Source organism: Rhineura floridana, chromosome 11, assembly GCF_030035675.1.
Source record: "Rhineura floridana isolate rRhiFlo1 chromosome 11, rRhiFlo1.hap2, whole genome shotgun sequence".
In the NCBI taxonomy this organism is placed as follows: Eukaryota; Metazoa; Chordata; class Lepidosauria; order Squamata; family Rhineuridae; genus Rhineura; species Rhineura floridana.
The window spans coordinates 15,629,128-15,644,596 of NC_084490.1; the positions used below are offsets into that span (position 1 = coordinate 15,629,128).

General features: G+C 42.9%; 1 protein-coding gene across 4 annotated transcripts; it reads right to left on the reverse strand.

Annotated features, from left to right (window-relative positions):
• Positions 1-3,530: 3,530 nt before the first annotated feature.
• On the reverse strand, positions 3,531-12,614 carry LOC133367273 (zinc finger protein 883-like). 4 transcript variants are annotated; one of them, XR_009758556.1, is made up of 4 exons: positions 12,491-12,614; positions 11,209-11,342; positions 7,651-10,000; positions 3,531-5,519 (listed from the first exon to the last, which is right to left on the reverse strand). XR_009758556.1 is itself a non-coding variant. In XM_061591324.1 (3 exons), exon 3 carries the CDS (start codon positions 9,923-9,925, stop codon positions 7,721-7,723), a length of 2,205 nt encoding a protein of 734 aa, XP_061447308.1. In that variant the 5' UTR covers positions 9,926-10,000; positions 11,224-11,342; positions 12,491-12,614; the 3' UTR covers positions 6,416-7,720. The 4 variants fall into 4 exon arrangements, 3 of the variants coding, with proteins under 3 accessions (XP_061447308.1, XP_061447307.1, XP_061447309.1); XM_061591324.1 differs by lacking the exon at positions 3,531-5,519 and having other exon boundaries at positions 6,416-10,000; positions 11,224-11,342; XM_061591323.1 differs by lacking the exon at positions 3,531-5,519 and having other exon boundaries at positions 6,416-10,000.
• Positions 12,615-15,469: the final 2,855 nt, after the last annotated feature.

A 15,469-nucleotide genomic window follows, 5' to 3' on the forward strand; every position in this document is an offset into this window, starting at 1 on the left:
AAATACACACACTCCTGGAATGGGAATGGAGACGTTTGGCTGGGTAGCCTAGGACGTTCTGAAGCAGGCAGGATTACTTGTGTAAATCCTCTGCTAAAGGTGTGGAAACAGTTGTGGTTCTACTTGGAATATGTACAGCGCTTCCCCAGGCTAATAAAGAAATTAATTTTTAATCATGCAATCAAACGAACACACACGCTCCTTGAGTCTGTTTAATTATATAATTAGCTGGTAGGCAGCCTGCTTGCTCACCATAGTAAGTAGGTTAAAATGATGTCTGGGGTTCCCCAGACCAAAACAAGATTCGCAGAAGATTTTTGAGCGAAGTCCAGTTTTGACAACCCTTTGCCACCCACTACCCTGTGCAAAGTGAGGACAGCTCCTGCACACACAAAATGGAAAAGGAAATGGACTGCCTTCAAGTAGATCCTGACTTATGGCGACCCTATGAATAGGGGTTTCATGGTAAGGGGTATTCAGAGGTGGTTTTACCATTGCCTTCCTCTGAGGCTAGGAGGCAGTGACTGGCCCAAGGGCACCCAGTGAGCTTCATGGCTGTGTGGGGATTCAAACCCTGGTCCAGGGTAGTGCAGCACCTTAACCACTAAGGACAGCTCCTGCACAAAACAGGGTCTTTATTGGAGTGGTCCTCAAGATTTTAAAACAACTTCCCAAAGTATGAGCTTTTGGATTATTATTGTTGTTGTTGTTATATCCTGCCCTTCCTTCCCGAAAGAGCCCAGTCTGTTATTGCTGTTCCTATATGTTCATATGATTTTAATTTAGCTATTTTCTTATTTTGTTTAATTAATGTTGCATTCTGCCTCAAGCTTGGGGGAGAGGGAGGCAGGCAGGTGGGTGAGTTAAATGGTATTAAATAAATATGATCCAAGGCAGGCCAAAGACTTCTAGACACTGAAGAACAGAAGCAAACTTGAAGGCAGTCACAATAATACTAAAAATATGGCAGCTAATTGCAAGGTTGCTCCTTGCACATGATTGAGTCTGGCATTTGTTACCACAAGTTGCAGTGATGGCCACTAAACTCAAGATGGCTTTAACAAATTAGATTCAGAGGGATCACTCTGTTATCAGCTACAAACAGCACTTCAGAAACAATAATAAATACTAAAATAATAGATTATTATTAGAATAGATTGAAGGGTGCAGAAAAAATGCTTGTATATTGCAAGGAGACTGGGTGGGAACAGTATCGATGGGAGACGGCCAGGACTGAATCTGGGACCTTCTGCAGGCAAGGCATCCACAACTACCATGAAGTTACATTCTCTCCCTCCCCTAAGAAGGGGACAGATTTTGCCCTTATCACAAAAATAGTCCCAAGTTCTGCATTCTTCTGTTCTACACACAAATGACAACCATTTGTTTATAAGAGAATAAATGAGATGTACATTCTAGGATGTGGGGGAATTCACCAACACAGCCTTATCTTAGTCACTCTACTGTGACAGAATCATTATGATCATATATACTAACAGTGAACTCATTCTCCAAATGACCATTCTTATGTAGTCAAAATGTGTCCCACGCACCAACAGAAGGAAAGTATCAGCATGCTTGAGGGAACCCAGAGGTTTGCAAAAGCGCACACATGCATAAAACTTGGGAGGGGGAACCAGATCAATGAAGACTGAGCATGCTCAACAGGCACAGAATGCTGCCTGTTGGAAGGGGAAATATCCTCACAAAAGGCATAAGCTGATTTGTTGGAACATGGAAGAGGAGCATTCAACACTGCAACATTTTGTTGCAGGCCCACTTGTGTATGTTAGATCTCAGCTATCCCATTAGATTCTAGGGAGACAGTAGAAGACCTGAACTGGTTGTCTGAGATCAAGAAGAGACTAAATGTGGGTAATAACGCAAGACATAATCCAGATAAAATACAACTGCTTTTGGTCAGTAGCAAAGCTGTTCAAGATTTGTACTCTCCTTGGAGAATCTATGTGATAACGCCTTGGGAGTGTTCATGGACCCAGCTTTGCTCCTGCATGGTCCAGTGGCGCTGTGGCCAGTACTTTTGAACAACTTAGGGTGGTGTGCCAGTTACTTCCTTCTCTGGAGAACCTTTGGTTATATCCTGGTTGGATGTCCGTAACGTTACATGTGCGGCTGTCTTTTAAAATTTGGAAAGTTCATGCAAGATACTCGTTTGGGCCTGCTTTTCAGATTACATGACTATCTCACATTCATTGGCTCCCAGTCAGTTTCTGAGCTAAATTCAAATTCCTGGTTATGATCTTAATACACGAAATGGTTTGGGACCAGGCTAGTTAAAGGGCTATCTCCTTCCATATGATCCTACTCACCTGGTAAAAGAGGCCCTATCCCCAGGGTAGCCAACCTGGTGCTCTAGAGACTTTGGATTACAACTCCCATCAGCTCCAGCCAACATGAACAATGGACAGGGATTGTGGCAACTGTAGACCAAAACATTTGGAGGGCACCATGTTGGCTGCTCTTGCCCTATCCCATGTCCACCACCAGCAGAGGTGCAGCTAGCAGCTACATGGGACACAACCTTCATAGCCATTGAGGTGACTGTGGAACTGTCCACCTCAGGAAGTTTATTTGGCCGCCTCTGACAGTAGGTAAAAATCATACTGTTCCAATGTTCCTTTGGTTTAGATAACTTAGTATGGAAGAAAAAATATTTGTTCTCTTTCTTTCAATGACTGGCTATTTTATCATTTTGCCTGCTGCACTGCATTTTTAGTGGAGGTTTTTCAATTATACTCTATTCTTGTTTTCAGTTTTCTTTTGACACCACCTTGGAAGTCCCAGTGATGGGGCAAAAAGGCAGGCCAATAAATAAGAATAAAATATAACATTGTAGAGCAGTATCTCCAAACAACTTGCTTAAGTTAAGACCACAGTATCTGAAACAGAGTCTGGTTACACCTTTAAGAATAACAAAAACCATTCTACTGAAAGGGCATGAGACAGTTACTTTGTTAGATGCTAGACTTCCAAGATGCAAGTCAGACAAATCAGATAATGGAGTATTTGTACTAGGTCTTAGTATTTAAAAGATAGTTATCTATACCATGAAGATCCATTGTAAAATTCAAGGTACAAATAAACACTAACATGGATACCCTCCTGTACCTAAAATGTGCATTACTTTTATGGCTTGCTAAGGATGCATCTCAGCTAACTATTAAAATGCAATTATATGTAATTAAGAATAATGAAGCATGGAAATGCACAGGGGTCCCTGTAAAGAAGATTGTGTGTTCATGTAATACAAAGGTTCCCAAACTGTGGTCTGTGAGCTGCATTCACGTGGTCTATGGCTTGTCCACATTAAATATTCATATTGATTTTTAATTGTATTTAAAAAATTTATTTCTTATATTGTATTTTACTGTATTACAATTTGAATTCTATGAAATACAAGAAAATAAGCATTAAAATACAATTAAAATCATACAGCATATAGCACAGTGCATTGCAATAGCTACAATAGGCAGAAAAATCACTGTGGTCTGCCAAGAGTATCAGCAATTTTCAAGTGGTTTATGAGGGGAATGGTTTGGTAACCACTGATGTTGTGCATATGAAAACATGGAAATACCAATCTGAGGGAGGGTGGATTACTCCAAAGAAACCTTGCATTGCATTTAAGAGTAGGGAATAGACCTGAAGCTGAAGGAATGGAAGGAGGAAGGGACCGCCAAGACACAAACTGTGCAGACAGATCCAAAAGTTCAGAAAAGAAGTGGAGACATACTCAGGTGTGCCCATAAGTCTTTATTGCAAGCGAGTGAAAAGAGGCACAAATTGGTGAATGAGATAACTCACTTATGCTACCTTCTTCATCTATGGAGGTCTCTTGTCCGTGGGGAGCTGGAAGCAGGGGGCGATTTAATCCATTTTCCGGGCTTTTGCATCAGTATGTTGAAAATTGCGTAACTGCTCATGAATCTGTGGAGTCATGTTGCAGTCGCTCCAGGATTACTGCTATTCACAAGGGAAGTGTCTTCGTCTAGAAAGGTCCCCCCCCCCCCAAAAAAAAAACTTACCCAGCCTAGCCTGGAAAAGGACACTGCCCTTGTTTTCTTAAGTCTAGAAAGTGTAGCCTTCTAACATAATAACGGGGATGGAGGTACAGTTGTGCAGTTTAAGGTGGAACAATTTTTACTCACAGGTGACATAAAATTCACATGAAAGATGAAACAGGAACACAGAACTCACCTTCCTGTGTGACTCTTAACCAATTTTAAAAGTTGTTCCAGACCATTTACTAAATACACTACTGTCATTTGCCCATGGGGCAAATTGCACAAGGGAGGCTAACACCAAGTGCTTTTAGTGTCAGTTGTAGAGAGGCATTGAATTTTGACCATTTTTGCTTCCTAGAACAGACACAGTTCTGGATGCCCCCACCCTCAAATTCACAAAAGGGACGTATGAATCCCAACATGGGCTAATCTCTCCTGCCCTCATCACGTACCGCATCTCCTAAGTGCTTTTCTGACACACACAGAAAAGCTAATCTCTACCTCTCAGACAGAAAATGAGGCACTGACAGGCCTACAGCATTGCCATCTCTCACCCAGTTGATCCCTTTCTGGAGCCAGTGAGAAAACACAGGAGAGTTAGGCTTCTTAAAGCACTTACTGTAAAGTCTCCAACATGGTGCCCATGGGCACCACAAAGCCCTCAACCCCTCCCCTAGATGTCCACAGCTCCCTGCCCTTCCCAGTGTTTTAATGGGGGGTGTTTGCCTAGCGGGAGTTTGGTTTTGGGGAGGAGGTTGCCTGCTTTTGTGTTTTATTTGTTTTCAGTGTGTTTTGCCTTTTGTTTGAGTGTTGCTGTGAGGATAGCCAGTTTTTCTTCTGAGAAATGGGCATTTTTGTGGAACCCACAACAGTTTCTCAGGGGCTGTATCCAGTGCCAGTTCTATTCAGAGTAAACCCATTGAAACTAAAAGGCATGGCTAACATAGGTCCATTAATTTCAGTGAGTCGACTCTGAGTAGAACTTAGCTGGATGCAACTCAAGGGGTTGTATTCAACTTTTTACTCAGAGTAGACCCATTGAGATTATTGGACTCAAGTTAGCCATGTCTTTTAATTGCAGTTAGTCTACTCTGAGTAAATATTAGTTGACTACAATTCCAGATTTTCAAATGTGCCCTTTGGGCCCCCTACTAGAACTCATTACCCTTCTCAGTCTTGGGGCCATCTCTTTAGAGCCCATCACCTCAGAACGCCCCCTCACTCCTGGAGTATGTCTTTAAGGACAAAGCTGGAAGTAAAGGAAAATGTCCCGTCACAAACATTTGCCTTTATCTCCACAGCAAGGTGAAGAATAAAGGCTTTTTCATCCTAACCAGACACATTTATGTTTATATGTCTTTGGCAAGAGTAGGCAGGCACAGTGATAGTTTCAACAGGTGCAGGGTGAGTGGGTGTATGGGAGGCTGCAAAGAATAAGATAAAATAACTACAGAGAAAAATTCAGAGAATGATTCTTACGATGTGTTTCCTCTCCTGAAAATGAAGGACAAAAAAATGTTTAGAAGGCAACAATTAAATATTACCCTTGGCCAGCTGAAAATCCATAGTTGAAATTATTTCACGCACCCATTACAATTTAAGAGGGAAAAGCATTTATGTCACCATTTCATGCATATCTATATATATTTAAAATCACCGACGTGATTTTACTATGTCCCTAAGGGTTCTGAATTGAAGTGCAGGAGCACACCATACTTATTGGTCCAAATGTGGCTATTAGGGCTACAATCCTACACCCACCTATCTGGGAGTATAGGATATTGAATTCAATGAGATTTACTTCTGAGTAGACACGTAGAGGGTTGCACTGTATATCCCAGGGAAATCAATGCAACCAATTAAGTATGGTTAACTTTAGTCTCATTACGTTCAGTCAAATGTGCAGTCCAGTCCTGTGCAGCTCAGAAGTAAAACCCATTCAGTCTTCACATGAGACATGCAGCTAAACTGTCTGCATGTTTATTCAGATGGAAACCCAAGCTCAGATCGACCATGCAGCCTGATCCTTTACAGCAGGTGTGGGTAACCTTTGGCCCTCCAGATGTTGCTGAATTACAGCTTCCTTCAGCCCTAGCAAGTATGGCCAATGGCCAGGGATGATGGCAGGTGTAGTTCAACAACATCTGGAGGGCCAAAGGTGCCTCACGCTCGCTATACAGAATTAGCTGCATCTAACATGACTGAAATCAATAAGCCCATCAAACTCTTCCCAGGGTCAAGCTGTCAGTGACAACTAACTTTAATTTGACAGGTGGCATTGTTTGGAAATTAATCAACAATATTATTTATTATTTTAATTATTAAATTTATATCCTGCCCTTCTGACCAGGAGTCCAGGGTGTCAAACAAATGACAAAACACTAAAAACATCTATAAAACATATTTTTAAAAATTGGAATGCATTGTCATCAAATGATGATAGTGTCTTTTTTCTTGTTACAACATTTTTTTAAAAAAAATTAAATAAAAATGATTTTTTTAAAAAAAAAATCCAATACTGGAACAATTTAAAACATACAGACGTTTCCCTCATAACCCTATCAAATAGTACTATATATACGATGGCCAAATTAGACATAATTTATCTATCATTCTTAAAGAAGTAATTAAATGTAGCTCAAAGCCACGAACTACTGCAGTATTTGTCCATTTTCTACAACTTTTTTGGAGGGAGTAGTTTTCCCCTGCTATTTTTTTTTAATCCAGATGAGGGATTTTAAATCTTGGGAGCAGGAATTAATTGAAGACATCACTTTCTGACTGGCGGATTGAAGGAAGGCACAGACCGCGTGGGAAGATGGCTAATGAAGAAGGAAACTGAGGTAATCTTTTAGGCAGAATTGGAGATTGTGGGATTTCTGAGGGAGGAAATTAAAGGAAAGGAGTTTCTCTGGTAAAATTAAAGGGATGAGGGGCTTGCATGAAAGCAACTGAACAGAAAACCCTTTGTAGTGAAATCTCAGGATATGTAACTGGTCATTAAAGAAATATTGGATGGCAACAACTTTTTAAATGGGAATCTGGGTGGGAGTAATTGTTTCTGAGGAGAAAACTATTTTTTAAGAAAAATGAGTTACTAATAAATCTATATGATTTCTGAGGGATACTAAAGGGTAAAATCATGGATAAAATCATAGCACCTGATCTGTGGGTTTACAGCTTTACAACTGCTCCAAAACCTTCTTTACTGAGTCAGTTTAGGAATTGTTCTAGAAGCTATTGCCTAGAAGGTCAGTGAAGAGATCAGTGTGAGTTGAATTGACAGGACTGTTGAAGGGAGGAGTGTTCCCAAGAGGAATATTTTCCCTTGTGCCTCTCATACACACACCTTAATATTAGAGAACATTTCTGAGGAAAATCAATGTCCCCCAAGGACAAACATACAAGAGGTTATGAGGATATTTTCAATATTTCCACAGATTTAAAATGTCCCTTCCACAAGCCTTTCCTTTTCCTCTGCTACAAGGGCCAACTTTCTACTGATCTTAACTCCCGTATTAACCCCTTCTGTAAGTGCCACCGCACTTATGAAATAAGGTCCCAATTCCTTTTGCCCCATCATTCCCAAAACCAATGTTATGCTGCTACAGCATTCTCTCCTCACCTCTGTACCATTGCATCACCATTGCCTCATAGTTCCCTCTGAAATTTCCTTCAGTCTCATGCCATCTTATTCACTCTCCATATTCCACTACAGAAGAATCCTTCTCCATTAACGTCTCTCCCAGGGTCTCACCCCCTGCTGAAGATACCAACTTATTCTTCAGTGCCAAAATGGCTGCCACTCCTGCAAGACTGGAAGCAGCTGAGGCCCCTTCCCTGGCATGCACCTTTTGGTGCCGTGTGTACTGCAGGAGGTATCGAAAGCGCTGGCCGCATTCCTGGCAGATGTATGGCAATTCCCCGGTGTGGATACGCTGGTGTTGAATGAGAGCCGAGCTCTGACAGAAAGCCTTGTCACAGTTTGGGCATTTATAGGGCCTCTCACCTGTGTGAATGCGCCGATGTTGCACAAGTGCTGAGCTATGCCCAAAGCGGTGCCCACAATCCTTACAAGCATATGGCCTCTCACCAGTATGAACCCGCTGGTGCTCCAGCAGCTTGGAACTCTGGGAGAAGCCATGCCCACAATCCTCACATCGGTACGGCCTCTCACCAGTGTGGACCCTCTGATGTTGTGCCAAGTGTGAACTCTGCTGGAAGCTCTTGCCACAGTCATTGCAAATATAGAGGGTTTGGTGGAGAGGCTGAGAGGCCATCCCATTTTGGTGGGCCTTTTGATGCAGCACCAGGTGAGCCCTCTGGCTAAATGTACGCCCACAATCTGGGCACTGAAAGGGGCGTTCACCTGTGTGGACTCTTCGGTGTTGCAAGAAGTGTGAACTAACACCAAAGGTCTTCCCACAGTCCTGGCACTCAAATGTTTTCTCCCCAGTGTGGACCCGCTGGTGGCGCAACAGGGTGGAGCTGAGCCCAAAGGACTTGCCACAATGCAGGCACTCGTAAGGTTTTTCCCCAGTGTGTGTGACATGATGCTGGATCAGAGTTGAGCTAAGGGAAAAAGATTTACCACAGTCATTACACCGGAAAGGACGTTCCCCAGTGTGTGTCCGCTGGTGTTGCGTGAGGGAGGAGCTTTCAGAAAACTTCTTGCCACAGATATGACAGGCAAAAGGACGCTCCCCTGTGTGCACTCGCCGGTGATTCAGCAAATTGGAGTTGCGGTTGAAGCATTTGCCACAATCAGGGCATTTGTACGGTTTTTCACCTGTGTGAATAATCTGATGCTGGATGAGGGTAGAACTGAGAGAAAAAGACTTTCCACAGATACCACATTTATATGGCTTCTCGCCCGTGTGAACCCGCTGATGCTGAATGAGGTTAGAGCTCCGACCAAAGCATCTGCCACAATCTGGGCACTTGTACGGTTTCTCACCTGTGTGAGTCCGCTGGTGCTGGAGGAAGGTGGAACCCCGGGTGAAGCACTTGCTGCAGACCCCACACTTGTAGGGCTTCTCGCCACTGTGGATGCGGCGGTGCTGGCCCAAGGTAGAGCTGGTGCGAAAACATTTTCCACATTCCAGACATCTGTAAGGTTTGTCAGGCACAGAAGGAAAAATGGATGAGGTGGCTGTGAGAGATGACTCACTGTTGACATCCAGTTGATTAGTGGTGACATCGATGTTTTGGTCACCGTCACTGCCATCCAAATGGAGAGCACTGTCCTCTCCATCCACATCAGAATCAAAGTCCTCACTGACATCATCCATTGCTGCATCGGTCTCCTCACTGGAATCTTCATCTGCTCCTCCCTCCATTTCTGGAGAGACACTTGGGTTTCCTTCCACATCTGGGAGGAAAGCTTGATTAGAGCTTTCATCCATGTCTTGGTTGAGATCACCATCCAAGTCTGAAGACAAATCTTGATCACCATCCTCATCTAGATAGCCATGCAGATCATTCTCTCCATCCCCACTGGCAACTGAAGTGTCATTCCAGTTGCTGCCACATGCCTGGTTACACACTCTGTTGGAGTGCAGTTTCATTATTTTCTTGATGTCATCACCATCCAAGTCTGGGTGGGATCTCAGCATTCCATCAAAGTCCAATTCATTACAACAGCCATTATGGACATCTTGTTCACCTAAATTTTTAAACCCAGCTTGGTATCTTGTATCCCCACCATCTTCTGAACCATCACCAAGCTGCTTTTTCCCAGCACTACATCTGTCCTCATAGCATCTCCCATCCATATTATTGGAACACCTACATTGTTGGGAATAGTCTCCAGTCATAACTCTAGGATGACATTTCTCATCACATCCCTGCTGCTCATTATCACAGGCATGGGATACCACAGATCTCCTGGAATTTGGCATCAGTGTGGCTATCTTGATGAATCACCTCTTCCTTCATCAAAGAGGGACCATATCCCTCATTCATGGTCTGCACATCTGCAGGGAACAAGAAGAAGAGAACTTAAGAAACTAACCTCACATTCTTGGCTTGAATGAGCAGGGCCATTGTACAAATTCTTCACAAAGCACCTCAGTTTCTCCACAAAGATAACCGAGGGGAAAACCTGCTATCTCAGACAAAGATATACATCACTGATGGGGAACTTCTGGCCCTCCAGAAGTCACTGGACTACAACTCACATCAGCCCTGGAATCTGGAGAGCCAGGGATCTCTGCTATGCTCTTGCTGTTGGAGGATTTTATTGTTTTATATTACATTTTACTGTATTGTGTCATATTGTAGTTTTTCAGTTGTACTGCTTGAGAAAACGAGAGAATATTTGTTATTTTGTAAACCACTTAAAGTCTGTCTTAGTATTAAATATACAAATATACAAATATATAAATATACAAAACAAATAAATAATATTACAGAAGCAATCCCCAAGAAATACCAGGTGCACAAGACAAACAAGAGGGAAGGGCCATTGCCTTTATGCCTTGCTCTTTTGTGAGTTTCCCAAAGGGCATCTGTCTGACAGAATACTGGGCTAGATGGACTCTTGGTCTGATCCAGCAGAGATGAGTGCCATTGTGGTGTAGTGGTTAGAAAGGCAGACCAGGGACTGAGGATATTCTGGTTCAAATCCCCTCTGCCATGAAGCTCACTGGGGGACCTGAGACCAATCACTATCTCGCAGCCTAATCTACTTCACAGAGTTGTTGTGAGGATAAAATGAAGGAGAACCATGTACACTGCATTGAGTTCCCTGGAGGAAAAGTGGGATTTATATTCAATAAATAAAATACTCCTCTAATGTGCTTTAAACGATGGGATTCTAAACATCTCCATAAATGGGGAGGGACTTGAGCAGAATGTTTTGTTTGTTTGTTTGGTGTATTGATACCCCACCTGCTAAGTTCTCCAGGCAGCTTGCTATATATTTAAAGGACAATAAAAAAGAAACCAGGCATTAGTAGGTTAGGACAAAGGTATATGTATGTTTTCTGATAGCTCTCAGATGTTCCAAGTGCTACTCTGCTGCTGAATTTCCTAGCCTGGAAATGGGTGCTGAAGTAGTCTGGTATTAATCCCTCCCAGGACAGGACGTCCCCACTGCCCTGCTGCTAACATCTCTCACAGCCTCTGGCTACAGAGGCAGAGGCAGAAGTTGCCAGGGGAGCAGAGGTATTATAAGCCTTACCCAGTCCGAACACACCTGGAATTGTAGTTCTTTTGAGCAAAAAATAATGCAAGGTATTTGGCAATGGATCCAAATGTTCTTCTTGCCATATAGCATGGCAATCGTGCAAAGAATCTTGGTCCTTCAGGTGGCAGCTGTCCATGCAAATGAAAGACAGGGTTAACGGGGGTGAAATCCCCATGCACAAGAAATCATCACACCTCAGCAGCACATGGTAATTCCACCACAATGACTCCAGATGCTCAGTTTCTGTATCTCACCATTGCTAGCATGGCTTTGGGATGATTACTTTAAATTCATGCAGTTCAGTGCTGGAGGAGGATGCGGGGTAGGTGGATTCTTTCTTTGACCACCCCAAACTGAACCTATGACAATGTGGTAAACAGGTGTTCAGGGACAGAATGCAATCTTGAAGCTGAATGTTGGAAAATTCACAATGGACAGAAGGAAGTACTTCTTCACACAGTGCATAGTTAAACTATGGACTTCGCTCCCACAAGAGGCAGTGATGGCCACCAACTCAAATGGACGTAAAAGAGGATTAGCCAAATTCATGGAGAATAAGGTTATCAATGGCTACTAGCCATGATGGCTATGTTTGCTTCTGTAGTCGAAGGCAAAATGCTCCCAAATACCAGTTGCTGGAAGCCACAGGAGGGGACAGTGCTCTTTGCACTCAGGTCTTGCTTGCGGGCTTCCCATGAGCAACTGTTGGCCCCTGTGAGAAGAGGATGCTGGACTAGATGGGCCATAGATCTAATCCAGCAGGCTGTTCTTATGGAGCATGCAAAACCCTGAATGGGAGATGATCTAGACATTGTGATTGATTTACATTTTACATTGTTACACTAGCCTTTCCTGTAGCAAATGTATAACCATATGGGCAAAACATACAAGTGTCCACACATCTTTAATTAACCATGTGTACCTAATTGGGAAAGCCAATTGGGCCAGGGTCTCCAGGCATGTGTTTAAAGATTCACATGTGTGTGTGTATGCATGCATGCATGCTTACATATTACATTTTCCCTGTGTTTCCTCCAGAAAACACAGGGCTGGAGCTCTCCATAAACATTGGATGAAGTATGCAAGAAATGAGGGGATAAAAAGAAACGGTGAATCCAGAAATCCATTAGCACTATAAAAACCCTCTAAGGAACAACTTGGTCTCTGATATCTCATAACAACAGCATGCTCCTCAAAGCATTTCTTTTCCACTTCTCCTATATGCAGTTCTTTTCTTCTCTTTTTTTGTGCCATTATTTCTGTCTATCTGACTCACCCAATCTTCCCCTTAGCGCGGCTGCAGTTCGCTCTCCTTTCTTGCATTAGCAATCTTCCGTCTGAGTCTCCAAGCCTTAGATGTATCGCTGGGTGGGAAGGGGAGGGGGCGAAATCAAGTTTGAAACAGGAAGAGGTCCATCCCTTATTACCTTCCCTAATTCCTCGCTTGGGAGAAAGCATGACAACGATCAACTCATCTATGATTTTTTAACTCTTCCTGCCCCAGATTGCAGAAAGGAGAAGGAGGGGAAAGATTGACTATTTCCCCAAATCATATCTGTCTCTCTTCTTCCTGACAGGACTCTTATGCATTTAGCAGCAGCATTTCAGGCAACGATTTAACAGATGTTGTTTATCTACAGATCAACATACAGGGGGGAGGGAAGTATGATTGCTATTTTACAAGTGTTTCTTGCTGCTTAGCCGCCCCGAGTACATTGATGTTGAAAGTTTGCTGGGTATACATTCAGTTAATTAATTAAAGAAACCCTGGCTATTAACATTTCTGTCTCTCACTAGATCTTAATGGTGCAGGAGCCTTGCAATGAAAAAATAATAAGTATAGTAGTTTAGCCCTGGTACCCACTTCCAGCGGCAGAAGTCAGTATGGGAGTATGTAAAAAGTGAACAATAAGAGGACTCTGAACATATTCAGAGGGTCTGTTTATTGCTACTATGTAAACAAAACAAAATCTGCAGCAGTACTTTCAGGCCAATGGGGATGACTTCAAACAAGCCACTTCAAACTCTCTCACATCTTTTTATTTTAATTTATTTTAAAAAATCAAGCATTGCCCTGCGTGTCTTCTCTAAACATGAATGGAAACTCTGCCTCACGTGTGAAAATGATTTGGCTAGCTGTGGGTTCTGTGAACACTGACATTGAGGTGGAACATTTGTTGATCGGCCTCAGGCAACAAAATGCTTGGGCCAGATCTGAGAAGTGTGAAGGACCCAGAGAAAAAGAATACCTAAGGGCCTGCTTATGTTCACCATCCTCACCCGCACTGCTTTATCACAAACAGTGTATGAAAGCTTCCTCATTTTATCACGAAGTATATCTGGGTCTAGGGTGGGGGTGGACAGCTGTTCAAGAAACTCAGCCTCAAAGCTACCTCCTTATATGTTCACAACTAGCTATGAGCTAGTGTAGATCAATCACAATGTAGATAAATCACAAGGATTATCAATACCTTGGCACAGTCATTAACCAAAATGGAGACAATAGTCAAGAAATCAGAAGAAGGCTAGGAGTGGAGAGGGCAACTATGAGAGAACTATAAAAGGTCCTCAAATGCAATGATGTATCACTGAACACTAAAGTCAGGATCATTCAGACCATGGTATTCTCTATGTATGGAAGTGAAAGTTGGACAGTGAAAAAAGCAGATAAGAGAAAAATCAACTCCTTTGAAATGTGGTGTTGGAGAAGAACTTTGTACATCCCATGGACAAATAACTGGGTGTTAGAACAAATTAAATCAGAACTATCACTAGAAGCTAAAATGATGAAACTGAAGTTATCATACTTTGGGCACATAATGAGAGGACATGATTTACTAGAAAAGACAATAATGCTGGGAAAAACAGAAGGGAGTAGAAAAAGAGGAAGGCCAAATAAGAGATGGATTGACTCCATAAAGGAAGCCACAGACCTGACCTTACAAGATCTGAACAGGGTGCTTCACAACAGATGCTATTGGAGGTTGCTGATTCATAGGGTTGCCATAAGTCATGATCGACTTGAAGGCACATAACAACAACAAGTTATGAGCAGTTATGTGGTTTCTGACCTTTTGTTCTAACCACCGTGGGGTTTTCAAACAAGTTGCAGATGCAGTAAATGCAATAGAATGGCTCAAAACTAGAAACATTAATTGACTTTTTAAAGGGCCTTTCTTCTGTTTCTCTCCTGCATTAAAAAGTTTTATGATAGACGCAAGGATTTCCTGATGTTGCAAACTTGCCTGGGTTAATCACAAAAGATTATCAGGGCTTCTTAATTACTGTGGGTGGGCTCCTAAATTTATTTATGTAGTATATTTACATCTCACCTTTCTTCCACCATGGAGCTCAGACCCAGGCCTAACATTAGGCATAGGGAGGATACTGCCTGAGGCGGCATATGCTGGAAGATAGTAGAATCATAGAATCATAGAACAGTAGAGTTGGAAGGGGCCTACAAGGCCATCGAGTCCAACCCCCTGCTCAATGCAGGAATCCAAATCAAAGCATTCCCAACAGATAGCTGTCCAGCTGTCTCTTGAATGCCTCCAGTGTCGGAGAGCCCACTACCTCTCTAGGTAATTGGTTCCATTGTCGTATGGCTCTAACAGTTAGGGAGTTTTTCCTGATGTAGGACCAAGCTCGCTGACCATTCTCCTTTATTGTATCCCCTCAAGTGGCCTACTGCCCTCAGGTACAGTGGAGGGTCCTGTTGACCTAAGCAAGAGTCAACTACTATTCATTCGGCTTTTGAACATGGAGTAAAAGGAAGGCACCAACTTGTCCTTTGCCTCAGGCAACAAAATCTCTTGGGCCAGACCCAATAGAATAAAAGGCAGCATACACAGGATCCATGGTAGTCTCCCATCCAGACACAGGCCTGCTGAGCTTCAGTAAGGTGGCTGCACCATGTGCCCTCAGGGCCCATCAGTACAGATATTTGTGGCTGTATTCTGCTACATGTCATTGACACAGTAACATGTTTACCTGGAACAAAAATTTATTAAGTATTTAAAATACACTAAGCACACAACAGCTTCCAATCCAGGGCTGGCATCAGCAACTTGCATCTTTGGGCAGTAGCTGGGAACCAGTCCCCTGGCAGAGCCAGTACTGACACCAACTGAGTAAACCTGCTAGAGGCCCCTAGAAAGCATATTGCCCAGGACCCTCAAACCTGGAACCAGCCCTGCCTATTCTGGTCCTTGTGATGTCCCTGTATATAGATAATACTGTAAATATGGTAAGTGCA